Source organism: Salvelinus namaycush, chromosome 2, assembly GCF_016432855.1.
Source record: "Salvelinus namaycush isolate Seneca chromosome 2, SaNama_1.0, whole genome shotgun sequence".
NCBI lineage: Eukaryota > Metazoa > Chordata > Actinopteri > Salmoniformes > Salmonidae > Salvelinus > Salvelinus namaycush.
In genome coordinates this window covers 49094274-49119537 of record NC_052308.1, presented here as the reverse complement: position 1 = coordinate 49119537, position 25264 = coordinate 49094274, and the positions used below count along the sequence as shown (strand labels likewise).

Here is a 25264-nt window from a genome sequence, read left to right as displayed (position 1 = left end):
CAAAAACTAAATACTGCTAAGTTTTCTAAGAGCTAGAAGCACGGCAGCCCTCTGTCAGCACCATTTTTACACAATATCATAATCTAATTTTTAAAGTGTTCAGGTAAAATATTTTATAATTATTAGATGCTTACTCAGACACTTAATGGGTCATGTGAAAGAAATGGTATAACCACCCCTCAGTCACATCTACAGTTGTCAGAAGTTTACATACACCTTAGCCAAATACATTTAAACTCCGTTTTTCACAATTCCTGATATTTAATCCCAGTAAAAATCTCCGGTCTTAGGTCAGTTAGGATCACCACTTTATTTTAAGAATGTGAAATGTCAGAATAATAGTAGAGAGAATGATTTATTTCAGATTTTATTTCTTTCATCAGATTCCCAGTGTGTCAGAAGTTTACATACACTCAATTAGTATTTGGTAGCATTGCCTTTAAATTGTTTCACTTGGGTCAAATGTTTCGGGTAGCCTTCCACAAGCTTCCCACAATAAGTTGGGTGAATTTTGGTCCATTCCTCCTGACAGAGCTGGTGTAACCGAGTCAGGTTTGTAGGCCTCCTTGCTCGCACACACTTTTTCAGTTCTGCCCACAAATTGTCTATAGGATTGAGGTCAGGGCTTTGTGATGGCCACTCCAATACCTTGACTTTGTTGTCCTTAAGCCATTTTGCCACAACTTTGGAAGTAAGCTTGGGGTCATTGTCCATTTGGAAGACCCATTTGCGACCAATCTTTAACTTCCTGACTGATGTCTTGATGTTGCTTCAATATATCCACATAATTTCCCTACCTTATGATGCCATCTATTTTGTGAAGTGCACAGTCCCTCCTGCAGCAAAGCACCCCCACAACATGATGCTGCCACCCCTGTGCTTCACGGTTGGGATGGTGTTCTTCAGCTTGCAATCCTCCCCCTATTTCTTCCAAACGTAACGATGGTCATTATGGCCAAACAGTTCTATTTTTGTTTCATCAGACCAGAGGACATTTCTCCAAAAAGTACGATCTTTATCCCCATGTGCAGTTGCAAACCATAGTCTGGCTTTTTTTATGGCGGTTTTGGAGCAGTGGCTTCTTCCTTGCTGAGCGGCCTGTCAGGTTATGTCGATATTGAACTCGGTTTACTGTGCATATTGATACTTTTGTACCTGTTTCCTCCAGCATCTTCCTTTGCTGTTGTTCTGGGATTGATTTGCACTTTTCGCACCCAAGTACGTTCATCTCTAGGAGACAGAACGTGTCTCCTTCCTGAGCTGTATGACTGCTGCGTGGTCCCATGGTGTTTATGCTTGCGTACTGTTGTTTGTACAGATGAACGTGGTACCTTCAGGCGTTTGGACATTTCTCCCAAAGATGAACCAGACCTGTGGAGGTCTACCATTTTTTCTCCCTTCTGATTTTGGTGATATATGTAATGGAGAATTTAATAGACACTAACAATCAAACACAAACAATTCACACAATTAATTTATGAAACATGAATGTGCACAAATTGGTGTGAGAGTGTATTCTGGAGAGAGACTTGCACTGTGCATCTTAGCCACACTCTCCTTCTTGGACCGTGCCATCCCCGCGGCCTCCACATTGTTTAGTTTCGGCCTCCGCAATAGATTAGTTCGATGAGATGGCGCGAATAAAACGGGTGTCTCTGCTTGACTAAAGAAAATCTTGGTCGACAAACAGCCTATCGACCAAAGAATCGACCAGTCAACTAATTGGGGTTAGCCCTTGAGGCCATACAAGTTATGTGACTTGTTAAGCACATTTTTACTCCTGAACTTATTTAGGCTTGATATAACAAAGGGGTTGAATACTTATTGACTTGAGACATTGCATCTTTTCATTTAGAATAAGAAAAATAAATTACAAAATAATTCCACCTTGACATTATGCGGTATTGTGTGTAGGCCATTGACAAATCTCAAATTGATTACATTTAAATTCAGGCTGTAACATAACAATGTGGGGGAAAAAATCAAAGGGTGTGAATACTTTCTGAAGGCATTGTGTGTCCATGTTACAGCGCTTGTTTCCGGGATCGCATTCCATGAGAGAAACAATTGTATTTTTAATTTGAAGCTAGACCTATACATTGTTGGTTTACAAAGTCTCCTTTGACGACATAGACACAGGCTACACAATGAAGTAATGGGTCTGGGATAATGACAAAACAGTCATCTTATTGGTTCATGTTCTTAAAAGTGATATTTCATATGTCATTAGATGAAATGACCAAACGAGCAGTGGGAAATCTTAAAAATGGCAACAAATTTTTTTTGTGTATACAGTTTCTTATTAATGTCACCGCACTCTTGACAGAAACCATGGGGGATGGAAATAAAATGTTGGACATGGGACAAAAAACATACGTGGACTTGTCCTTGTTTGTGTCCACATGATTTAGATACACGTCCTGTTTTTCCTTCTTTCCCAGGGGGAAATTTTGACTAATAGACTAACAATAACTTTGGTATATTTGTGCCTTACAGGTCGAGACGATAGAGAAGCGTTGCTTGGAACTCTTCGGTCGAGACTACAAGTACAGTGTCATCCACAACACCAACGGCGAGGTGTGTGGCCACTACCCACAGCAGATAGTCTTCCTGGAGTATGAAAGCACTGAGCTCCATAAAGACAGGTACCTACAACATACGTTACCTTAACAAGGTCATCACTGAGGCTGTGTCAGAAGATATTAGGCCTGCTAGATGTCCAATCCGTGCTTCTTCTGTACTTGTTTCTTCCACTCCTCTCAAAGCTCATTGGAGGAGGAGGTCCAAGGGAGGGACCATGATCCTCTTTTCCAATGCGCTTTGAAAGCAATGGAGGAAACAAGCAAGGATTTGACAGTTAATCAAGGCCACTTAGTAACTAATTACACTGTTGTTTATTTGTGCCTTCCATAGTCCACTGCACATATTCACACAGTCTGAGTAAGAGTGTTTATCTAAGCCCCTAGGATCAGGTCCCCCTGTCCATATAGCCCAATCAATTCATGATGATCTAAAAAGCAAAACTGATCCTAGATCAGTCCTTCTACTCTGAGATGCTTTGTGAATATGGGCTGTTATTGGACAGAAAAACTAAACGGGTTTAATATAGTTCAGTCCACATCGTCATGAGTCATGATTCATGACACAGAGGGGGTTTAAAATTACATGCCCATTTTCATGTCCGAGGTCATATGTATTGTGTGAATCAACAGGAAACATTATGGGAATGTTCTATTTTGGTACGTGTTTGGGAAATAGAATATGTGCTTTTGACCTATGAGCAGAGCAGCGCAACACTAATAAGATCCACACAGTGAAGAAGATGTCTCGACGTTCTAAAATGTGCTCGTCAGGCAAGATGACGATGTTTATGGGGAGAATGCCCTCCCTTCAGGCATTATGATTCCGGATGTGTGTCTGTGCCCTGCTCCGTAGTTTCCCTCTACGCAAATTCACAATTTAGGGAAATCAGCCACTCAATAATTCATAAAAACACCCCATAACGTTTTCACCCAACCGTAATATCTAGAGCAAACGCGTTACTTTTAGTTGAGCGGCTTCACTGGAAGTGGATTGTGTTTTTAAAAATGTTAAGAAATAATAGGGAGTAGGATTCTACATCTTGAGTTGTAACGTCCTCCTCCTCCATTCACCCACCCCTGCACTGTCTGCTTTTCTAATTATGATGGTAACGAGTTCATAGTAACAAGGCACCTCTGGGGTTTGTGGTATATGGCCAATATACCACAGCTAAGGACTGTATCCATTGCTATATTGAGGATTATGATCCATATATTGCTTTGTTATAATAGAGCCATGATGATGATATATTGCTGATCCATTTATGATGATCCATATATTGCTGGTGTGTCCCCAGATTTGAGAGCACGGTCCAGATCACCAAGCTGCAGGACCTGGTGAACCGCAGCAAGATGGCCCGCTGCCGAGGGAGGTTCGTCTGCCCAGTCATCCTCTACAATGGCAAAGTACAACTTTGAGATCTATTTATTTTTATGTTTATGTATTTTTTTCTGTGTCTCGCCTTCATTTCACCAGGAAGTTAGTCCCTTTTGTGGTCCAGAGACCTCAGCCCGGTTTGAATACTTTTTCAAATGCACCCTTCTTTCCTCCATCCCTTGGGGTAATCACTGATCTGGTCAGACATAATTAGTGAAGTCAATGCAGTGGAATGCTTGCCAACACTAGCCTAATCCTGTCATGTCAGATCAGTGATTGCTTCGTGGAAGGAGGTATTTTTAAGAGCATTTGAACAGGGCTCTCAAGTCACCTCTAGCCGGCTAGGCACATTCCTTTCTGAGATCTTTCATTTATAAAAGTGTAATTTGTAGTTAATAGCTTTTTAATGCCATACTTTCAGGCAGTAATTTAGATTGAGTTCAAATGCTGTCTTTACTTCACTTATTTTAACAGCTAGGCTTGTTACTGCTTTGCTATTAGCCTACTATGGCTATTACGACCACGTTTGTCATTTGTAATTAAGGAGGGGGGGAAAGCTTCTCTTGAAACTTTGCCTTTCTAGTTTGGAACTGTTTTAGCCTGGGCTGCTGTATGTTCCCTTTCTGTTTGTGATCTGTCACAACCTTTAAATATGGCCTCTCCCTTTTGATTTTCTTCAAATCTTTGAAAACCTGTTGAGCATTGTTTATAAATACTTCTTGCCTTTTGAGCAAAGAAGTGAATATGTCAAAAACAATAATAAGAGGGACTTGATTGACTGGTTTATAGACTATTGAGATGAGGAGTATGCTAACGTTACTGTGTGTGTGTGTCTAATACTTATCCTGTGTTGTCTTCCATTGCAGCATATTTGTCGGTCGTCCACTTTGGCAGGCTGGGGGGAGCTATACGGACGCACCGGCTACAACTACATCTTCTCCGGTGAGACAGACAAAAAAGGACATTTTGTTAGCAAGGGAATCGAGTTCAGGGCCGTATTCACAAAGCGTCTCAGAGTAGGTCTAGGATCAGTTTTTCCCCTTTTGATTTATGTTTAATTAGATTACATGGACAGGGGAACTTGATCCTAGACCAGCACTCTTCGGGGGGGGGGGTTTGGGGAGTGCGGATGGATGGGGAGGTTTTTGGGTGGACTGCGGGGGGGGGGGTCTTGGATAGTTGAGTGTCTTCACTGCAAGTGGATTGTGTGTTAAAATTCAATAAGGAATAGGGGTTCTCCTGAGTGGCGCAGCGGTCTAAGGTGCTTGAGACGTCACTACAGACCCGGGTTTGATCCCAGGCTGTCACAGCCTGCCGTAATCGGGAGAAACATGAGGCGGTGCACAATTGGCCCAGCGCCATCCGAGTTAGGGGAGGGTTTGGCCGGCTGGGATGTCCTTGACACATTGCGCTCTAGGGACTCCTTGTAGCGTGCCGGGTGCCTCGAAGCTAGCTTCGGTTACCTGTTGTACGGTGTTTCCTTCGACACATTGGTGTGTCTGGCTTTACGGGTAAGCGAGCAGTGTGTCAAGAAGCAGTGCGGCTTGGCAGGGTCGTGTTTCGGGGGACACGTGGATCTCGACCTTCGCCTCTCCCGAGTCCGTACTGGAGTTGCAGCGGCGTGTCTAGGCTGTATCTACCAATTTGGATAATACGAAATTGAGGAGAAAAAGGAGTAAAAGTTAAAAAAATATATACATTTTAGAAATAGGATGCCATTTAGAACTCGGTTTACATCTTGAGTTGTAACATCCTCGTCCTCCTCCATTGTTCTCCTCCCCTGCTCCAGGGGTGCTGCCTGTACTGCGGTTGGCCCTGTACCTCTGGCTTCCAGCCTATTATACTGCATACACCTGTTATTAGCATTGCCTGTTAACAAAATTGGGCACTGTTTATATGACCCCCTTACAAACAGGCCAGTTATTGCCACATTCTTGCCTGCAAAGGCCTTTTATACCTACCGTGCGCATGCCGGTGACGACTGGTGGTAGTGGTGTGCAGATGTGGGTGGGCGTCTATTTGAGTAATTGTATTAATTCGTTCAGGCCAGTCCTAAGAAACATTAAGACTAATAAAATAATAGAATAGCATATTGTTTTTGTTTAATTACGTCCTAATTAAATAAATAGTTCATAATTTTTTTCATTAAACCGACAAAACATACCTGCCTCAGTCAACACATATATACAGTATATTATAGTAAGAATATAACAGAATAAAATACAAATAATTTCCCCCCCATACAACTGGTGTCACATTAACATGTGGAGCCGCTGTCATAAAAAAGTAATATTTTTAAACAGAGCCCAAGCCCGTGTTTTTTAAAGTTCACGTTTCATCTCTTTCCTACCTTCACTCCACTTTGTTAAGGAGCAGCCGTATGGTGTTAAATTGGGATTATCTTCATCGTGATACCGTCAGAAAACAACAGCCATCCTATTTTAAAAGCATGTGAGTCTCGTGCTCATATTTCACAACCTCCGTGCCCTTTTTGGAGTTGCCTGTACCCCATGGAGCAAAATTATAGGCCTACACTTGAATTTTAGGCTACATTATTGCATGCTAAATGTTTCTGATCTGTGATAGCTGTGCGAATGAATAGATGAGCTATATCACCTCCCACTTATTTGCCCAGCCAGAGACCAATTAACCAAATAGCCTATACGGATGGAGAGTCAGTGAAAGGACAGGCTTTTGATCGGGAGTAGGGCTAGGCTACTATGCGACTGAATAGCAAAAATAATCCACTTGTTAAACTACGTGTATAACTTGCTGGCTAAAGGTTCTAGTAAATGAGCCAACTAGAAAAGATGATCACTAGCAGCCCAAACCTCAATTTCACAAACATTTCCCCAGCCTAATTGTAGCCTAATCCCAATATCCAAATGGAGCTTCGGTGAAAACAAATTGATCAAGAGGAGTCCCCACATGTGTCTTAAAGCAACACGACGGCGCTGTCCTAATCAAAATGTGGTCCTCAAATGATCGTCTAGTTGACCGCGCGCGCCGTCGGTGCGTGCTTAGTGGTGGGCTAATCGAAGAGATGTGTGAAGTGACATGCCACGCAAAGTTTAGCCGGGAGGACGGTTAGCGGCCGGGCGCTGCCGAGCAACCGTCAAGAACGTAATGCTCGTCAGTTGATCTATCACACCTCTGGGAACTCTGGAATGATGAACTCTGTTCCACAATCAAACAGTGCTGCTATATTTCCACTTGCGATGGCTGCCGTCGATTTCCCCAAGACCGTTTCTAGACATTTGGCTTAGTTTAGTAGTTGTTAGTCATATTGTGGTTTTGTCAGTAGTGCCATAGGGCCCCATTCATTCAGAAATAGATCTAAAACACCTTACAAACACTCCCGATTCAACTCCTATGAGAGAAGTATCCTCAAGTGTGTCCTCATTGAATCCACTTTTACACGGAACCCAAACCGGCTGCGCACATGCGCCATTGCACATTACATTTATTTTGTCCCCCTACACCAAACGCGATCATGACACGCAGGTTAAAATATCAAAACAAACTCTGAACCAATGACATTAATTTGGGGACAGGTCGAAAAGCATTAAACATGTATGGCAATTTAGCTAGTTGGCTTGCACTTGCTAGCTAATTTGTCCTATTTAGCTAGCTTGCTGTTGCTAGCTAATTTGTCCTGGGATATAAACATTGAGTTGTTATTTTACCTGAAATGCACAAGGTCCTCTACTCCGACAATTAATCCACACACAAAATGGTCAACCGAATCGTTTCTAGTCATCTCTCCTCCTTCCAGGCTTTTTCATCTTTGAACTTATATGGTGATTGGTATCTACACTTTCATAGTATTACCACGACAACCGGCAAAACAGTTTGTCTTTCAATCACCCACGTGGGTATAACCAATGATGGCACGTGGGTACCTGCCTCTATAAACAATGAGGAGATGGGAGAGGCAGGACTTGCAGCGCGATCTGCGTCAGAAATAGGAATGACTTATATTTTAGCCCTTGGCAACGCAGACGCTCGTTGGCGCTCGCGAGCGGTGTGGGTGCAATAATTGAATAACATGGATTTCTACATTTATTTTGCAACGCACGCGACGTGTCTGGTCTGGTCAGCATGTAAGAATTATATGGTAGTGACGCATCTCTCGTTCTCTCTCCCTCCCTTTCTCTCATTCGCTTTCTCTCCCCCTCTAGGGGGTACTGATGACACGTGGGGGGCAGAGTCCGAGCCAGAGGTTCCAGAGGACGACAGTGTGAGGTTGGTGTCTTCTCACGTGATCCCGTGACGTGTGTTTGTTTTCCTTGCCTGCTTTGAATGCTCAAAATGCCCCATACATTTTTGTGGTCATTGGATGATGTCTAACATTTTCTTTGAACGCTTTCTCTCCATCCCGTCTCTCCCTCGCTACAGGAACGGGGACTCTCAGCTCTTTGACAAGGTGCGGGGTCTGGACATCAAGCTGCTGCGCTACCTCTCCGTGCGCTACATCTGTGACCTCATGGTGGAGAACAAGAAGGTTAAGTTTGGCCTTAAGTAAGTCTCAGCTCACAGCCAGGACTCTGAATTTATTCACCCCCCCCACACACATGCACAGCCACACAGAGGGGGATCTGTTCTGGGTCATTGGCTCCTGCTCATGTTGGCCTTATGGTGACTTTATGTTATGTAATAAACAGTGTACACTTGTTTGGACGTTGACCTTTGCATGTGTGGCGGTGTGTGTTGTCTTTATTTATGTAGCTGCCTGCGTGCTTGTATGATTGTAATGTTGAAGTGTGTGAGTGCATGGCGTGTGCGTGTCAGTCTGTTCACATACTTACTATGGTTCGCCGGTTGTGCAGCTGTGTGTACATGTGTCACTGACCGTTAAGTCAGGCATCATGTCATGTATACACGTACGGTTTTCATCACCTCCCGAATATTTTCTTTCTCTTTTCCACTTTTTACATTTGTATTTTTTTATCTTCCCCTCTCTTCTCGTCTCTTCTCTGTCCAGTGTCACCTCGTCTGAGAAGGTGGATAAGGCCCAACGCTATGCGGACTTCACCCTGCTCTCTGTGCCTTACCCGGGTAAAGACAGTTCTTTCAACTCCAACCTACGTTTACATTTCAGTTCTTTGTTAAAATATTCTCATTTTTATTAGGAAAACAGGTTTCAGCAGTCTTGACAAATAAGTCTAGTGTTACGTAGATGACAGTAACTAGGCCTTACAATGCATTTCTACATCTTATTAATACATGTCTTCCCCAGAGAGATAGCTACAGACCTGGGATCAAATACTATTTGCAATGATTTGAAACACTTAAACTGGGCTTGATTGAGTTGACCGGCGCTATGGGTGATGCAAACTCCACCGATCTGGCACACCGGGCAGGCTAAAGCACTGAAAGTATTTGAAAGAGTTCAAACCGTATTTGAACCCAGGACTGGAGAGCTAGAGGTCCTGTACTGTTCTCAATGCATACAGTTGTATCGTGACACCGGACCCCTCTCTCTGTGCTTCCAGGGTGTGAGTTCTTTAAGGACTACAAAGATCGAGACTACGTCGCTGAGGGACTAGTATTCAACTGGAATCAGGTATGCCGGTCGATTTAACGCTTCCTGCATAGAAATATAGTTAATAGAAGGGATAAAAGACACTAAAACCTAGGCAATTTAACTGTGTCCTCACCCATTCTAGTCGTTCTATGGTCTTCTGATCTCAGATTGTGATGTATCATATGTTCATCCAGATGAATGATTTTCAGATTTCAAAACATACCATTTCTATTGTTGACAGGATTTTGTGGATGCTCCTTTGACAATCCCTGCGTGCTTTACCAAGAACTTGAATATAAACTGGAGTGAATATCAGGTTAGTCTTTTTTTCCCCTCTTCTGAGTATTTCCTCAGTTTTGTTGATAGGGAGAGGAGGACAGATAGGAGATTGTATCACAGGGCACGAGGCTGGATTCAAATTTATGCCAACACGTGTTTATGTGTGTGTGGAGGCAGTGGCCCAAACCACTAGACCACCCAGGCCACTATATCAGGTATGTCTAACTTTCCAATTATACTTCAGTGAAATGTGATTCCGATTATGCCACAGTATTACTGGTCTCACAGTGACCTCTGTAGGTTGGCCGTGGAACGGCATGGCTGCCGACCATTACTTTCTCATGTTGTCTTGACATTCTCTAAGACGGGTGTTTTCAAACCTCTCCTCAGGCAACCCTAGCCATTTCATGTATTTAATCCATTCCAGAGCTAGCACACCTGATTCAGTTTGTCAACTAATTATCAAGCCCTTGATTAGTTAACTCAAGTGAGCTAGTTCAGGGCTACAACAAAATTGTGAGTAGGTTGGGGGTCCCTGAGGAGATTTTAGAAAACCGCTGCTGTAAGACAGTTTGTTTTAAGGCATATTTTAGGTAATAAGAGATGTAGTTACCACACCAGGGCCACGTTCACTAGGCAAACGTTGCAGATAGAAAATGTCATGAATCCTTATTCCAAATGTCAGAGAGGCATGTTTGTTCTACATAGCATATTTCTATCTGAACATTAGTCACCTGCTGGATGCACCCCCGGTGAAAACGTGCTGAAAGTCCTCATGTGTTCTTCTCTGTCCTTGTGTTTCAGTCTTGGGACCTGGTCCATCAGACCCAGAACTACCTGAAGCTGCTGCTTCACATCATCAACAGCGACGGTCAGTATGTGTGTGTGTGTGTGTGTGTGTGTGCGCGTGTTGGTTAAAGCTCCTTGGGGGCTGTAGCCAATTTCTTCTTTCTGTCAGGGAGTAAAATGAACATGGATAAAGAGTGGGTAAGTCATATATCTCATATGGTTGTCTAGTGAGGGTCCCTGAGATGTAGGCCTACAAAGTCAAACTTGACCCAGGGAAGACCAAAGGCTTTTGTTGCCATTGTGCTGTTTAAATCCTCATCACTTACTAGTCGCTATAAAAACCTGGTTCAATCCTTTGTTTCTCAAGTGTTTGTTATTTGGTTGTCTGATTTAATCAGGCTGTAATACACAATGAATTGCTGTATACAGCCTTACTCTGCTGGTTGTCTGTGTGGTTTGTCTTTCAGCCGCTCGAAATTTGGGACAAAATATCCACAGGAAAGTGTTGTTTTAAGGGAGCCGGTAGGTATACTACCGTTCAAAAGTTAGGGGTCACTTAGAAATGTCTTTGTTTTTTAAAGAAAAGCAAGATTTTTTTTGTCCATTTAAAATACCATCAAATTGATCAGAAATACACTGCAGACATTGTTAATGTTGTAAATGACTATTGTAGCTGGAAACGGCAGATCAAAAAATAGATAAATGTAATATCAACATAGGCATACAGAGGTCTATTTTCAGCAACCATCACTCCTGTGTTCCAATGGCACGTTGTGTTAGCTAATCCAAATTAGTCATTTTAAAAGGCTAATTGATCATTAGAAAACCCTTTTGCAATTATGTTAGCACAGCTGAAAACTGTTATTCTGATTAAAGAAGCAATAAAACTGGACTTCTTTAGACTAGTTGAGTATCTGGAGCATTAGCATTTGTGGGTTCGATTACAGGCTCAAAATGGCCAGAAACAAAGCACTTTCTTCTGAAACTCGTCAGTCTATTCTTGTTCTGAGAAATGAAGGTTATTCCATGCGAGAAATTGCCAAGAAACTGAAGATCTCGTCCATGCCGTGTATTATTCCCTTTACAGATCAGCGCAAACTGGCTCTAACCAGAATAGAAAGAGGAGACCCTGGTGCACAACTGAGCAAGAGGACAAGTACATTAGAGTGCTTAGTTTGAGAACCAGACGCCTCACAAGTCCTCAACTGGCAGCTTCATTGAATAGTACCCGCAAAACACCAGTCTCAACGTCAACAGTGAAGAAGCGACTTTGGGATGCTGGCCTTCTAGGCCAGATGGCTGCTGATAATGGGCCTCTACGCACAAAAAAATCTGATGTTTCCAGTTACAATAGTCATTTACAACATTAACAATGTCTACACTGTATTTCTGATCAATTCGATTTTTTAATGGGGGAAAAAATTGCTTTTCTTTCAAAAACAAGGAAATGTCTAAGTGACCCCTAACTATGGAATGGTAGTCTATATGGTTTTGTTGGTATGTATTTCTGGTGTGTATTTTCAGTCTACTGACACACGCGATGTAAACACTTGCACAATATGTAAAGAATAGCCGAGCCACCCAAGCATAACAGAATCACAGAAGGAACGTTGCCTCGCAATCAGCAGTGGCAAACCTACTAACTCTCTAAAAAGTCAGGTAAAAAATACTTTCCTGTGGAGACTTTTCTCTCAAATTTCAAGCAACTGAAAGACCAACCACACAGACAATCGGTAGAGTAAATTCAAATGTAATTTTAATCAATATTCTGGCTTGTAAGAAACATTTACTGATTATGCACTCCAATGTTTCAGGCTGTATATGCCAACTAATTGTGTTTGACAGCCTGATTAATCAGTGATTTGATTTGCCCTGTAGATCAGAGCGGTCTCCTGGTTCACTGCATATCCGGTTGGGACCGGACGCCTCTTTTCGTGTCCCTCCTGCGGCTCTCACTGTGGGCAGTAAGTGTTCTCTCTCTCATTCCTATCACCCTGTTTTTCTCTTTCTTTCCTTCCTATCCCACTTTTATCGCTCTCTCTCCCCCCCACACACACTCCACCGCCACCCAGATATCAGTTTAGTAATTCAATTCAAAAGGCACTTCTAAATAAATGTTTCTGTAATTCCACAATGTATTCATCTGCTTTCACCCCCGATGCCCCTCCCATTTTTCTTAACACGCAAGTTGAATTAAGATTCAAGACCCACTGCCTAACACTAGAAAAGCCAGTTGAAATGGAGCTAATCATTCAAATTGAGATAGTTATTTGGTAAGGGTTTTAGAAACCTCCAGAATCTGCTCTTTCTGATGTAGGAGGATTTGAAGAAGTCACTCTACCGGTTGTCTGTGTGGTTTGTCCTTCAGCCACTTGACATTTTTTACAAAAATATCCACAGGAATGTATTGTTTGCCTGACTTTTTAGAGAGCTGGTAGGTACAGTGCATTGGGAAAATATTCAGATCCGCTGACTTTTTCCTCATTTTAAGTTACAGCCTTATTCTAAAGTAGATTGATTTTTTTTGTTGATCCATCTACACACAATACCCGATAATGACAAAGCAAAAACAGGTTTTTAATCTATCAAATGTATTTATAAAGCCCTTCTTACATCAGCTGATGTCACAAAGTGCTGTACAGAAACCCAGCCTACAACCCCATACAGCAAGCAATGCTAGAAAGGCCAGAACCTAAGAAGAAACCTAGAGAGGAACCAGGCTATGAGGGGTGGCTCCTCTTCTGGCTGTGCCGGGTGGAGATTATTATTGTTTTCCCTAATTTATCAGAAAATGAAAAACAAATACCTATTTTACATAAGTATTCAGACCCTTTGCTATGAGCCACAAAATTTAACTCGGATGCATCCTGTTTCCATTGATCATCCTTGAGATGTTTCTGCAACTTGATTGGAGGCTACCTGTGGTAAATTAAATTGATTGGACATGATTTGGAAAGGCACACACCTGTCTATATAAGGTCCCACAGTTGACAGAGAAAAAACCAAGCTATGAGGTCGATGGAATTGTCCGTAGAGCTCCGAGACAGGATTGTGTCGAAGCACAGATCTGGGGAGGAGTACCAAAACATGTCTGCAGCATTGATGGTCCCCAAGAACACAGTGGCCTCCATCATTCTTAAATGGAAAAAGTTTAGAACCACCGAGACTCTTCCTAGGGCTGGCCGCCCGGCCAAACTGAGCCATCGGGGGAGAAGGGCCTTGGTCAGGGAGGTGACCAAGAACCCGATGGTCACTCTGACAGAGCTCCAGAGTTCCTTGGTGGAGATGGGAGAACCTTCCAGAAGGACAACCATCTCTGCAGCACTCCACCAATCAGGCCTTTATGGTAGTGTCCAGACAGAAGCCACACCTCAGTAAAAGGCACATGACAGCCCGCTTGGAGTTTGCCAGAAGGCACCTTAAGACTCCTACCATGAGAAACAAGATTCTCTGGTCTGATGAAACCAAGATTGAACTCTTTGGCCTGAATGCCAAGCGGTGAAGGATGGTAGAGGCAGCATCATGCTGTGGGGATGTTATTCAGCAGCAGGGACTAGGGGATGAATCAGGATTGAGGTAAAGCTGAACGGAGCAAAGTACAGAGAGATCCTTGATGACAACCTGCTCCAGAGTGCTCAGGACCTCAGACTGTGGCGAAGGTTCACGTTCCAACAGGACGGCCCTAAGCACACAGCCAAGACAATGCAGGAGTGGCTTTGGGACAAGTCTCAATGTCCTTGTGGCCCAGCTAGAGTCCAGACTTGAACCCGATTTAAACATCTCTGGAGGGACCTTAAATTTCTCTGCAGCAACACTTCCCATCCAACCTGACAGAGCTTGAAAGGATCTGCAGAGAAGAATTTGAGAAACTCCCCAAATACAGGTGTGCCAAGCTTGTAGTGTCATACCCAAGAAGACTCAAGGCTGTAATCGCTGCCAAAGGTGCTTCAACAAAGTACTGGGTAAATGGTCTGAATACTTATTTAAAAAAAATTATAAATAGAAGTATCACATTTACATGTGTTGCCTTTCGGGGCTAATTTGCGTGGAGTCTTTTTAAATGACATGTTGAAATTCTTTTAATGTATTTTTCAATAGGATGGTGCCGTCCACGCCAGCCTGGAGCCTGCTGAAATCCTCTATCTGACAATCGCCTACGACTGGTTCCTCTTTGGGTAAGGATTCGCACTCCACTCACAACACCCCCATTGCTCCTTAGTAATACTGAGAGGTGCATTCACAACAGCAATCGAGGACTGTCTGAGTGGGGAGGGGAAAACCGAAACGTGACCAGACCCAGATGTGTTTGAGATGCATAATTGAGGAAGGAGCTTTATAGGAAGGACGACTCTGAGGAGAGGGTAGAGCGGGCCAAGTTAAGTACCCTGTCTCAATTCATCTTTCCTCGATTGCTCGCCTTCTCTCTCCTCGACCTTCTCAACACATTGGAGAAGAAAGTCAGCGAGAAGGAACTTTGGACCCTCTCCTCCAAAATACGGTAGTTGAGAAGGTCGTGAGGACATAGGATGCAAGGAATGAATTGAGATGGAGCCCTCTTTTTCTCCCCCCCTCTCGCTCTCTCTCGCTCTCTCTCGAGGCGTTCCTTCATAATTACTGCTGTGCATCTCTCCAAAGTTTAACTCATCAAACTGAGTAAAAAAAATATTAACAAAAAAAATCCCTGCCCCGGAGATGGCTCTAGAGTAATTATTCCAGGATAAACTTCTGAGACTGCGGCCAGGGAAGAGGGATAAACTGGGAGTCTCTCTCACACACACACACACACACACACCAAACCTCTCCCCTTTAATAATATCTGTAATAATTGGTCCTTTTTTTACCAGCTATCAGTGTTATGATGCAGCGTATGTATAGATTTGTGTAATCTTTCATTATGGCTTAAACTCCCATTGAGAGTTGGTTCATTTGTTGTTTTCCCTTTAAATGTAAAAGCAAAAATAATGGTCAATTCAGGTTCTAAGCTGGAGATAAGAGAGTAAATGAGTGACAACTGGACAGTTGGTTATTGATGTACTTTTTTCCCGTAAATGACATGCTCTAAGCGGTCCCCTATTTGTGCTTTACAGTCTTCTTGACTTTGATCTTTTGAACTGTTTGAGTCAACAAGTATATAAATTGGAAAGTAAAACTTACATTGTAACCATTGTACCAGGTAACACCAGGTGCATGGAGAAAACTGTATGCTGAATAGAAAGGAACAGACATTGAGAAAGTATTAAAGGCCCAGTGCAGTCAAAGATGTGATTGTCCTGTGTGTTATATATATTTCCACATGATGAGGTTGGAAGACTGTAAAATTTTGATAATGCCCTTTTTAGTTTAAGAGCTGTTTGAAAAGGCCGCCTGAAATTTCAGCCTGTTTTGGTGGGTTGGAGTTTTGGCCTGCCTGATGACATCACCAGGTTTAATAGACCAATAAGAAAGAATTCCCAACCTCTGCCAATAACTGAACATTAGCTTTCTCCTCCCCACTCAGACCACACAGTCCTAGCAAAATTCTTGCTTGAGAAATTGCTCGGAGGCTTTACATTTTTTTTTTTTACCATTTTAATTGAAAACAATCAATGTAAGGTACTTGATTGTTACCCAGAAATGTTTTGTTACTGAGATAAAAGGCTGCATTGGACATTTAAATATGTTGGTTGGTGTTGGTAGCCAATAATCATATGTAATAAAGTGTTCTTTGATTTGTTTAATGGATTCGGTGATCATACTCGTTCATCTGGTTTGTGTCTCTTCTACAGTCATATGCTGCCTGATCGCCTCACCAAAGGAGAGGAGGTCAGTTGCACTCTAACACAATATCAATGCCATGCCTTCTCTCTCTCTCTGTGTGTGTATGTGTGGAATATTAAAACATTGGTTATTACTTTTCTATTTAGTTAATATGGTTATTGCCCTCAAACAGTTATAACACTGTTGCCGTCTTGAATTCGTTTTTTAGGAATTTAATAAGCCAATATAGATATAATGGCTTGTGAAGATGAGAGTAAAATGTTATCTGATTTCTGAAACTGATATCCAATTCTCAACCTAAGTGAGTTGTTTGGGGTGTTTTTGAAAACTAGGGGGCAGCATTTTGTCATGTATTTCATTTCCTTATCATTTTTTTTACACCTGTAAGACTTGTAACTTCATCTTTCATTCCTCCTGGCAGATTTTCTTTTTTTGCTTCAATTTTTTGAAGCACATTGTCTCAGAGAAGTTCTCTGCCATGAAGAAACAGAGGTGAGTGAAATGTCATGAATCAACGGAGACATTTGAAATGTATAAGTGCTTTTATAAAATATTGGCCGCCCCAAATGGCACCCTGTTCCCAATATATAGTGCACTACTTTTGACCAGAGCCCTATAGGCTGTGGTCTAAAGTAGTGGGCTATATAGGGAATAGGCCTTACTATACCCTTAAGCCACTCTTCTTTTTATGTTTCAACTGTAGAGTTACAGCCACTCGGGGCAATAACACTGTTCTTTCATCGTCGAAAACCGACTGTGACCTAACAGTGTTTTTTCTCTCACATTTCTATATTCTTTGATCTCTTTCTTTCTCTTTCCTTCTTTTTGAGCAGTGTGTCAGTCTTTCTCTCTCACTCTCTTCCTCTCTTTCTGTGTATTTCATCGTCCTTTTTTCTCTTCCACAGGAGGAAAAACTCTCATTTCAAAGACACTGATTTCACAGTGGACGACCTCTGCAAGTTGAGTAAGTTGCTTCCCTGGAGACATAGTTCATTATTAAGTATGTGTTACATGAGGATAGAGGTGTATTTCATACATTGTGAGTACAGTGGTGGTATGTTAATAATATAAAAAAAAATTGCACTACAGTGCTGATGTAGGCGTCTCATGTAAATGAATGTGATACATTGCACTCATGATATGTTATGAAGAAACTTTTGAAAAGCTGCAAATAGCGGCATATGTCCTTTTTATGAATTCCCTCTATGCACTACACTTTTGATGTAACTTGATGCACTTTTATGTCTTGTCCCCTCAACATGATGCACAAAGCTTTAAACGCATAAGCCTAAATGGACATGGATATTGGCTATGAACTGTATCTGGCAAAAGGCTTATTATAGGCTATTGTTTGCCTAAAGCTAAGACATGCGCCGAATACAACAGGTGTAGACCTTACCGTGAAATTCTTACTTACAAGCCCTTAACCAACAATGCAGTTCAAGAAAGTGTTTTGAAAATATTTGCTAAATAAACTAAAGTAAAAAATAAAATAAGTGACACTAAATAACTTGGCTATATACAGGGGGTACCGAGTCAATGTGCGGGGTTATAGGTTAGTCGAGGTAATTTGTACAGGGGTGAAGTGACTATGCATAAATAATAAACAGTGAGTAGCAGCAGTGTAAAAACAAAGGGGGGGGTCGTCAATGTAAATAGTTCGGGTGGCTGTTAATTAAGGAGCCTTTTGGACCTAGACTTGGAGCTCCATCAACGCTTGCCGTGCGGTAGCAGAGAGAACAGTCTTCCTGGAAGTCAGGAAGCTTGCCCCCAGTGACGTAGTGGGCCCTAAGCACTACCCTCTGTAGCTCCTTACGGTCGGATGCCGAGCAGTTGCCATACCAGGCAGTGATACAACCGGTCAGGATGCTCTCGATGGTGCAGCTGTAGAACTTTGAGGATCTGGGAACCCATGCTAAATCTTTATAGTCTCCTGAGGGGGAAAGGCGTTGTCGTGCCCTCTTCACCACTGTCTTTGTGTATTTGGACCATGATAGTTTGTTGGTGATGTGGACACCAAGGAACTTGAAACTATCAACCTGCACCATTACAGCCCCGTTGATGTGAATGGGGTCGTGTTCGGTCCTCCTTTTTCTGTAATCCACGATCGTCTCCTTTGTCTTGATCACATTGAGGGAGAGGTTGTTGTCCCGGCACCACACTGCCAGGTCTCTGACCTCCTCCCTAAGCAAGCATTAAAGTTATTTAGCCCGTCTGGTAGCCTCGCATCACTGTGAAGCTCTTGGCTGGGTTTCCCTTTGTAGTCCATAAGTTTGCAAGCCCTGCCACATCCGACGAGCGTCAGAGCTGGTGTAGTAGGATTAGTAGAGCCGGTGTATTGACGCTTTGCCTGTTTGAGGGTTCGTCTGAGGGCATAGCGGGATTTCTTATAAGCGTCCGGATTAGTGTCCCGCTCCTTGAAGCGGCAGCTCTAGCCTTTAGCTCGGTGTGGCTGTTGCCTGTAATCCATAGCTTCTGGTTGGGATATGTACGTACAGTGACTGTGGGGACAACGTCCTCGATGCACTTATTGATAACGCCAGTGACTGATGTGGTGTACTCCTCAATGCCATTGGAAGAATCCCGGAACATATTCTAGTCTGTGCTAGCAAAACAGTCCTGTAGTGTAGCATCTGTGTCACTGACCACTTCCCTCTGCAAAAGCAATCATGTTCCCTCATGACTGTCACAACATCTGAAGGCTTAAAACATTCAAAACTTTCAACTCTGGCAGAAAATCCAGACATGCTTTTTTGTACAGCTATTTAATTTGATTCTTGTTTATTTTCCTTTTTCAAGCGGTTTGAGTATTTTTGTAATAGAAGAGCTATAGAAGTTTAATAAATAATAATAATTAGTATTATACATGCATATAAACCAAACGCAGGCAACTTTCCAGACAAAATTTGACAATAAGGCAACTAAACTTCCAAAGTGTATCTTTAATGAATCTGTGCCCTATAATTGTACTCAAATCTCTCCTCTGTAATTGGTCCGAGGGCCTGTCCGCTAACCAATGTCTCCTGTGTGATTGGTGCAGAGTCCAGGGAGTCCAGGGGCAGCGTGACCAGTTTGAGCAGTGACTTCTCTCTGATCACGGAGGACGCGGGCGGAGCCTCCAGCCTCACCAATGAGGCCGTGGACCTGTTCTCCGGCCAGCCTCTGGGAGCCTCCAGCTGGTGAGTCCTCACCGTTTCTCTGGAAGTCAGTGTGACCCCAGCTGAAACATTTCCTTTCAATTTTGAATATACCCCCATATGTATCAGGGATGTCACATGGATGAGTATTCCTTTAAAGGGTGATGGCACTTCCTGATTTGGCCTCGTTTTAGATTGGTTCATTAAGATATGCTAGCAGCCATGACTGAATTCAAACGTGAGTTGGTTTCAGTGTGTGGTTTGATGTGTCTCTTGTGTGTGTGTTCGCAGGTGGGAAGAGTTAGCCGAATGATTTAGCTAATTAGCTTCAGCCAGCTGGTGTGCGACCAGAGCAAAATTGGTTTGACTTTGGACAGCCTATCTCTGGGGCTAGTTAGGGACCGTCAATAAATTACACAATGTAAATTAGACATTTTTCACGTTGTAAGCCTTTTTAGTTTTCAAATGAACTGCTTTCAATATTTCTATGACATTTCTACAATGTGTAGTTGTTTTGAGGTTTGTAGCCCTTAACACTCCCTTTTGAAAATGGCAGATAACATGCTATACATGACATCAGAGCTCAGGGTCTCTACTTCACAGCTCTGTGTGGGCTTTGACTGACAGCTGTTCATACCCCGTGCGTGACAAGTTGCCCCCATCCCTCCCGCTAATTGGGCATTTTTGATTGTCTGAGTGAGGGGAAATGCTGTAAATTCCGAGGACTCTATGAACAGTACCAGTCAAAAGTTTAGACACACCTACTCAGGGTTTTCCTTAATTTTTACTATTTTCTACATTGTAGAATAATAGTGAAGACATCAAAACTATGAAATAACACATGAAATCATGTAGTAACCAAAAAGTGTTTTCTTCAAAGTAGACACTATTTGCCTTGATGACAGCTTTGCACTCTTGGCATTCTCTCAACCAGCTTCACCTGGAATACTTTTCCGACATATGCTGAGCACTTGTTGGCTGCTTTTCCTTCACTCTGCTGTCCAACTCATCCCAAACAATCTCAGGTGGGTTAAGGTTGGGTGATTGTAGAAGCCAGGTCATCTGATGCAGCACTCATCTCTCCTTGGTCAAAAAGCCATTATTCAGCCTGAAGGTGTGTTTGGTGATTGTCCTGTTGAAAAACAAATGATATTCCCACTAAGCGCAAACCAGATGGGATGGTGTATCGCTGCAGAATGCTGTGGTAGCCATGCTGCTTAAGTGTGCCTTGAATTCTAAATAAATCACAGACCGTGTCACCAGCAAAGCACCATCACACCTTCTCCTCCATGCTTCACTGTGGGAACCACACATGCAGAGATCATCCGTTCACCTACTCTGCGTCTCACAATGGCACGGCGGTTGGAACCAAAAATCTCAACTTTTGACTCATCAGACCAAAGGACAGATTTCCACCGATCTAATGTCCATTGCTCGTGTTTCATGAACCAAGCCAATCTTTTTTCTTCTTATTGGTGTCCTTTAGTAGTGGTTTCTTTGCAGCAATTTGACCATGCCGGCCTAATTCATGCAGTCTCCTCTGAACAGTTGATGTTGAGATGTCTGTCACCTGAACTCTGTGAAACATTTATTTGGGCTGCAATTTCTGAGGCTGGTAACAGTAATGAACTTATTCTCTGCAGCAGAGGTAACTCGAGGTCTTCCTTTCCTGTTTCGGTCCTCGTGAGAGCCAGTTTCATAACGCTTGATGGTTTTTGCGACCTCACTTGAATAAGCTTTCAAAGCTGTTGACATATTTTCCGATTGATTGACAATCATGTCTTAAAGTAATGATGGACTGTCTTTTCTCTTTGCTTATTTGAGCTGTTCCTGCCATAATATGGACTTGGTCTTTTATCAAATAGGGCTTCCTTTTGTTTTCCACCCCTGCCTTGTCACAACACAACTGATTGGCTCAAACGCTGTTGTTGAGATGTTGAGGATTATAATAAATACCGCTTTGATGTCATATAAGCAAGCCAAACACCCGTATGTCCAAATGTGCACTTCACATTTCCGAAATCATATAACTAATGTAATATACAGTGTCAACGTCCGTGATGACTGTTTGATGTACAGTTACAATATGACATGTAACTGGGTTGTCCTGAACAGAATGAGCCTGTTTGTTCACATTGTGATTATTTGTTTTTGCCACAGACCACGCATCTGAATGCACTCATGATTCCATTCCTTGCACACTCAAATTACTTTCTTCTTCTCTGAATTGCATTGTGAAAACCTAAGATCGTATTTTATAATCTAGCTAATTTCGCTAGTTGGCAATAGAACAAGCTTTCAAATGCCCACCTGACCCATATTGCGATTTATAATGGACTGTTTCTGGATTGCGTCAACAACAATAGTAATTGTGTAAAAGCGGAGGTGCAGGACTGTGTTCCAAGCCAAACAACTACAGGTGTGCTCGGTCTAGTTCTTTAACGGACCAGCCAGGAAAGCTCAAAAAAGCACCTTCTAGTTGAAGACTATAAAAGTGCATTGAAATTACTTGGGCACACTTTGGAGAGGTGTGTGGCCATTTGGAGACACCAGTTAGTCCTCTTACTCTAACCCTTGTCATTTCTTTGTCTTATGTTTTACCTACCCCGCATTTTCCAAGAATATTCTTGTCATGTTACTGAATGTATCCGGAGTATTTTCAGATTTCTATATCAACAAATGCGGCGAAAAGTACTGTAAATGCAAATAAAATCAGTGGTAATGTTTGGATTAAGTATTGTGTCGGATGAACTGTTGTGTCCTCACCTTTTGGTCTAATAATTTTCCAATCATCTCTAAACTGTTCCCTTTCAATTGCTACCATGGTTGTGCATATGCTTTTCATAGTTCTTCTAAGAAATATTTAAATTTAGCCCTAACCATATAGCCTAATTCCCACGAGTGTAAGGGGTTAAGTCATTGACATTTGAAGCTATTGGAAATGTAACATTGTCCCATGTACGTTGTATAGTTTACCAATAGTCTCTAACTAGCCCCATAGGGTTGCGTGCAGCTGCACTCTGAATTGATTACTTTTGTTCTGCCAGCTGTGGCCGTGTGGACAGGATTGAAACAAACCCAACCTTAATTTACCTTGTGATGCAGTCACAAACACACGAGACCGACTTTATGACAAATTATCCTATTTACACTTTTTTCTAGTCAATTTTGATAGTAGAATACGTGTTTCTGACTCATATCGATGCCACAGCCTGTTTTCTAAATTAGAAGTTGGTTTTTAGGGGCAGTTGCTCTTTAACCTAATAAAGTCCAGTATGCCTCCTCCCTGGCGTTTCTAGCTCCATACTCTTACCAACTGAGCCACAAAGGACCAAGCTGCCTTAAAATAATGGTTGGCTAAAGTCAAACTTCTCCTTTTTTGTGCCCCCACCCCAGGAGGAAGGGACACACCTCGTCCCCCCAGACGGTGCTGTGGAACCGGCCCGACCCCATGCATGAGCGTCTGGCCCATCCCCTCAGCCAAGAGGCCAAGTCTTCCAGCTCCTCCTCCTCCAACCAATCGGAGCAGGGCTTCACACGCGCCGGCAGCAGTCCTATGTCTGTGCCTGGGAGAAGGTAAGCTTCCACTTGGAAGTCGGTCGCCGATTTAGTTTGAAAGATTTATATTCTGTTTATTCAGATGGACATAGTATGAAATGAAAGGGAGATGCAGAATAGCGGTGGGGCCGGGATTCTGCGTATATGTGCTGCAGGTGACGATATTTGCTATACCAACCTCAAGCACAGTCCGTTGCAGTTTATGGGCTCCGACCATGATGATGAGGGATACCACATTTTCGTCTGCCCCTCTTTCTGTCTTTTGTAAATGAATTGACTTCATACTGTGTCTGTTTCTCTCCATGTTGCATGTTTGCCATTCTGCAATGAAAGGTGAATAACTGCATGTTAAATTAAAACTAAGAGTATGACTTTCTGCAGTGACACACATACCCTTTACAAACATACTTTATGGTCAAATATTTTCAAAAGAATAGAATGGCTTGAGACATCTGTGGCATTGTGTTGGATGACAAAACTGCACCTTTTTAGAGTGGCCTTTTATTGTCCCAAGCACAAGGTGCACCTGTGTAATGATCATGCTGTTTAATCACCTTCTTGGTAGGCCACACCTGTCATGTGGATGGATTATCTTGGCGAATAAGAAATGCTCAGTAACAGGGATGTAAACAAATTTGTGCACAGAATCTGAGAGAAATAAGCATATTGTGTGTGTGGAACATTTCTGGGATCTTATTTCAGCTCATGAAACATGGGACCAACACTTTAAATGTTGCATTTATATTTTTGGTCAGTATACATTCAATATTATTTTTGCTCTAGTTGGATGTACCTGCACCAAAACCCCAGGAGACTATTTGTTTGCTTTTATTTGCTTTTATTTCCATTACTGATCAAAAATGATCTTGTCCCTCTGCAGCAGACATACGGTGAGCAATATGTTTGGAACGAATTGAAATAAAATAACAGCATCGAATCGCAATACATGAAGAATCGTGAGAATTGCAATACATATCGTATCGGCACCAAAGTATCGTGATAATATCGTGAGGTCCCTGGCAATGTCACGGAACCTCTGCCATATAACAGTTGTATTTTGAAGCGGAGCCCATGTTCTCATTTGTTTTTATGTAGTTAGAAACACTAGATTCTGCTATTTCTGATCATGTAAAGAAATAACGAAATCAGACCAGGATGAACCTCTGCAGAATTATTTGAGAAAATTGCCTTTATTTGATCCACGTGGGATGTGATCACACCAGAGGTCGACCGATTATGATTTTTCAACGCCGATACCGATTATTGGAGGACCAAAAAAAGCCGACACCGATTAATCGGGCCGATTTATTATTTAAGAAAAATTATATTTATTTGTAATGATGACAATTAAAACAATACTGAATGGACACTTATTTTAACTTAATATAATACATCAATCAAATCAATTTAGCCTCAAATAAATCATGAAACATGTTCAATTTGGTTTAAATAATGCAAAAACAAAGTGTTGGAGAAGAAAGTAAAAGTGCAATATGTGCCATGTTAAAAAAGCTAACGTTTAAGTTCCTTTCTCACAACATGAGAACATATGAACAGCTGGTGGTTCCTTTTAACATGAGTCTTCAATATTCCCAGGTAAGAAGTTTTAGGTTGAGGTTATTATAGGGCTATTTCTGTCTATGCCATTTTGTATTTCATATACCTTTGACTATTGGATGTTCTTATAGGCACTTTAGTATTGCCAGTGTAACAGTATAGCTTCCGTCCCTCTCCTCGCCCCTACCTGGGCTCGAACCAGGAACACATCGACAACAGCCACCCTCGAAGCATCGCTCCACAAAAGCCGCGGCCCTTGCAGAGCAAGGGGAACAACCACTCCAAGTCTCAGAGCGAGTGATGTTTGAAACGCTATTAGCACGCACCCCGCTAACTAGCTAGCCATTTCACATCGGTTACACCTGCCTAATCTCGGGAGTTGATAGGCTTGAAGTCATAAACAGCGCAATGCTTGAAGCATTGCGAAGAGCTGCTGGCAAACGCATGAAAGTGCTGTTTGAATGAATTCTTACGAGCCTGCTGCTGCTCAGTCAGACAAATATCAAATCATAGACTTAATTATAACATATCACACAGACATACGAGCCTTAGGTCATTTAATATGGTCAAATCCGGAAACTAGCATTTCGAAAATAAAACGTTTATTCTTTCAGTGAAATATGGAACCGTTCCGTATTTTATCTAACGGATGGCATCCCTAAGTCTAAATATTGCTGTTACATTGTACAACCTTCAATGTTAT

At 42.3% G+C, this 25264-nt stretch overlaps 1 protein-coding gene across 1 annotated transcript in view; it reads left to right on the top strand.

Moving 5' to 3' along the window:
• Nucleotides 1-25264, top strand: part of LOC120064300 (myotubularin-related protein 14-like) — a 46674-nt gene that overhangs the window by 8613 nt on the left and 12797 nt on the right. The window contains exons 2-17 of the mRNA XM_039014772.1: nucleotides 2497-2645; nucleotides 3878-3986; nucleotides 4824-4899; nucleotides 8139-8202; nucleotides 8356-8478; nucleotides 8942-9015; nucleotides 9453-9523; nucleotides 9726-9800; nucleotides 10568-10634; nucleotides 12431-12516; nucleotides 14651-14727; nucleotides 16318-16354; nucleotides 16731-16801; nucleotides 17215-17273; nucleotides 19350-19488; nucleotides 22843-23022. Coding sequence (XP_038870700.1) covers nucleotides 2497-2645; nucleotides 3878-3986; nucleotides 4824-4899; nucleotides 8139-8202; nucleotides 8356-8478; nucleotides 8942-9015; nucleotides 9453-9523; nucleotides 9726-9800; nucleotides 10568-10634; nucleotides 12431-12516; nucleotides 14651-14727; nucleotides 16318-16354; nucleotides 16731-16801; nucleotides 17215-17273; nucleotides 19350-19488; nucleotides 22843-23022 — 1457 coding nt within the window. The remainder of the gene's footprint in view (nucleotides 1-2496; nucleotides 2646-3877; nucleotides 3987-4823; nucleotides 4900-8138; nucleotides 8203-8355; nucleotides 8479-8941; nucleotides 9016-9452; nucleotides 9524-9725; nucleotides 9801-10567; nucleotides 10635-12430; nucleotides 12517-14650; nucleotides 14728-16317; nucleotides 16355-16730; nucleotides 16802-17214; nucleotides 17274-19349; nucleotides 19489-22842; nucleotides 23023-25264) is intronic.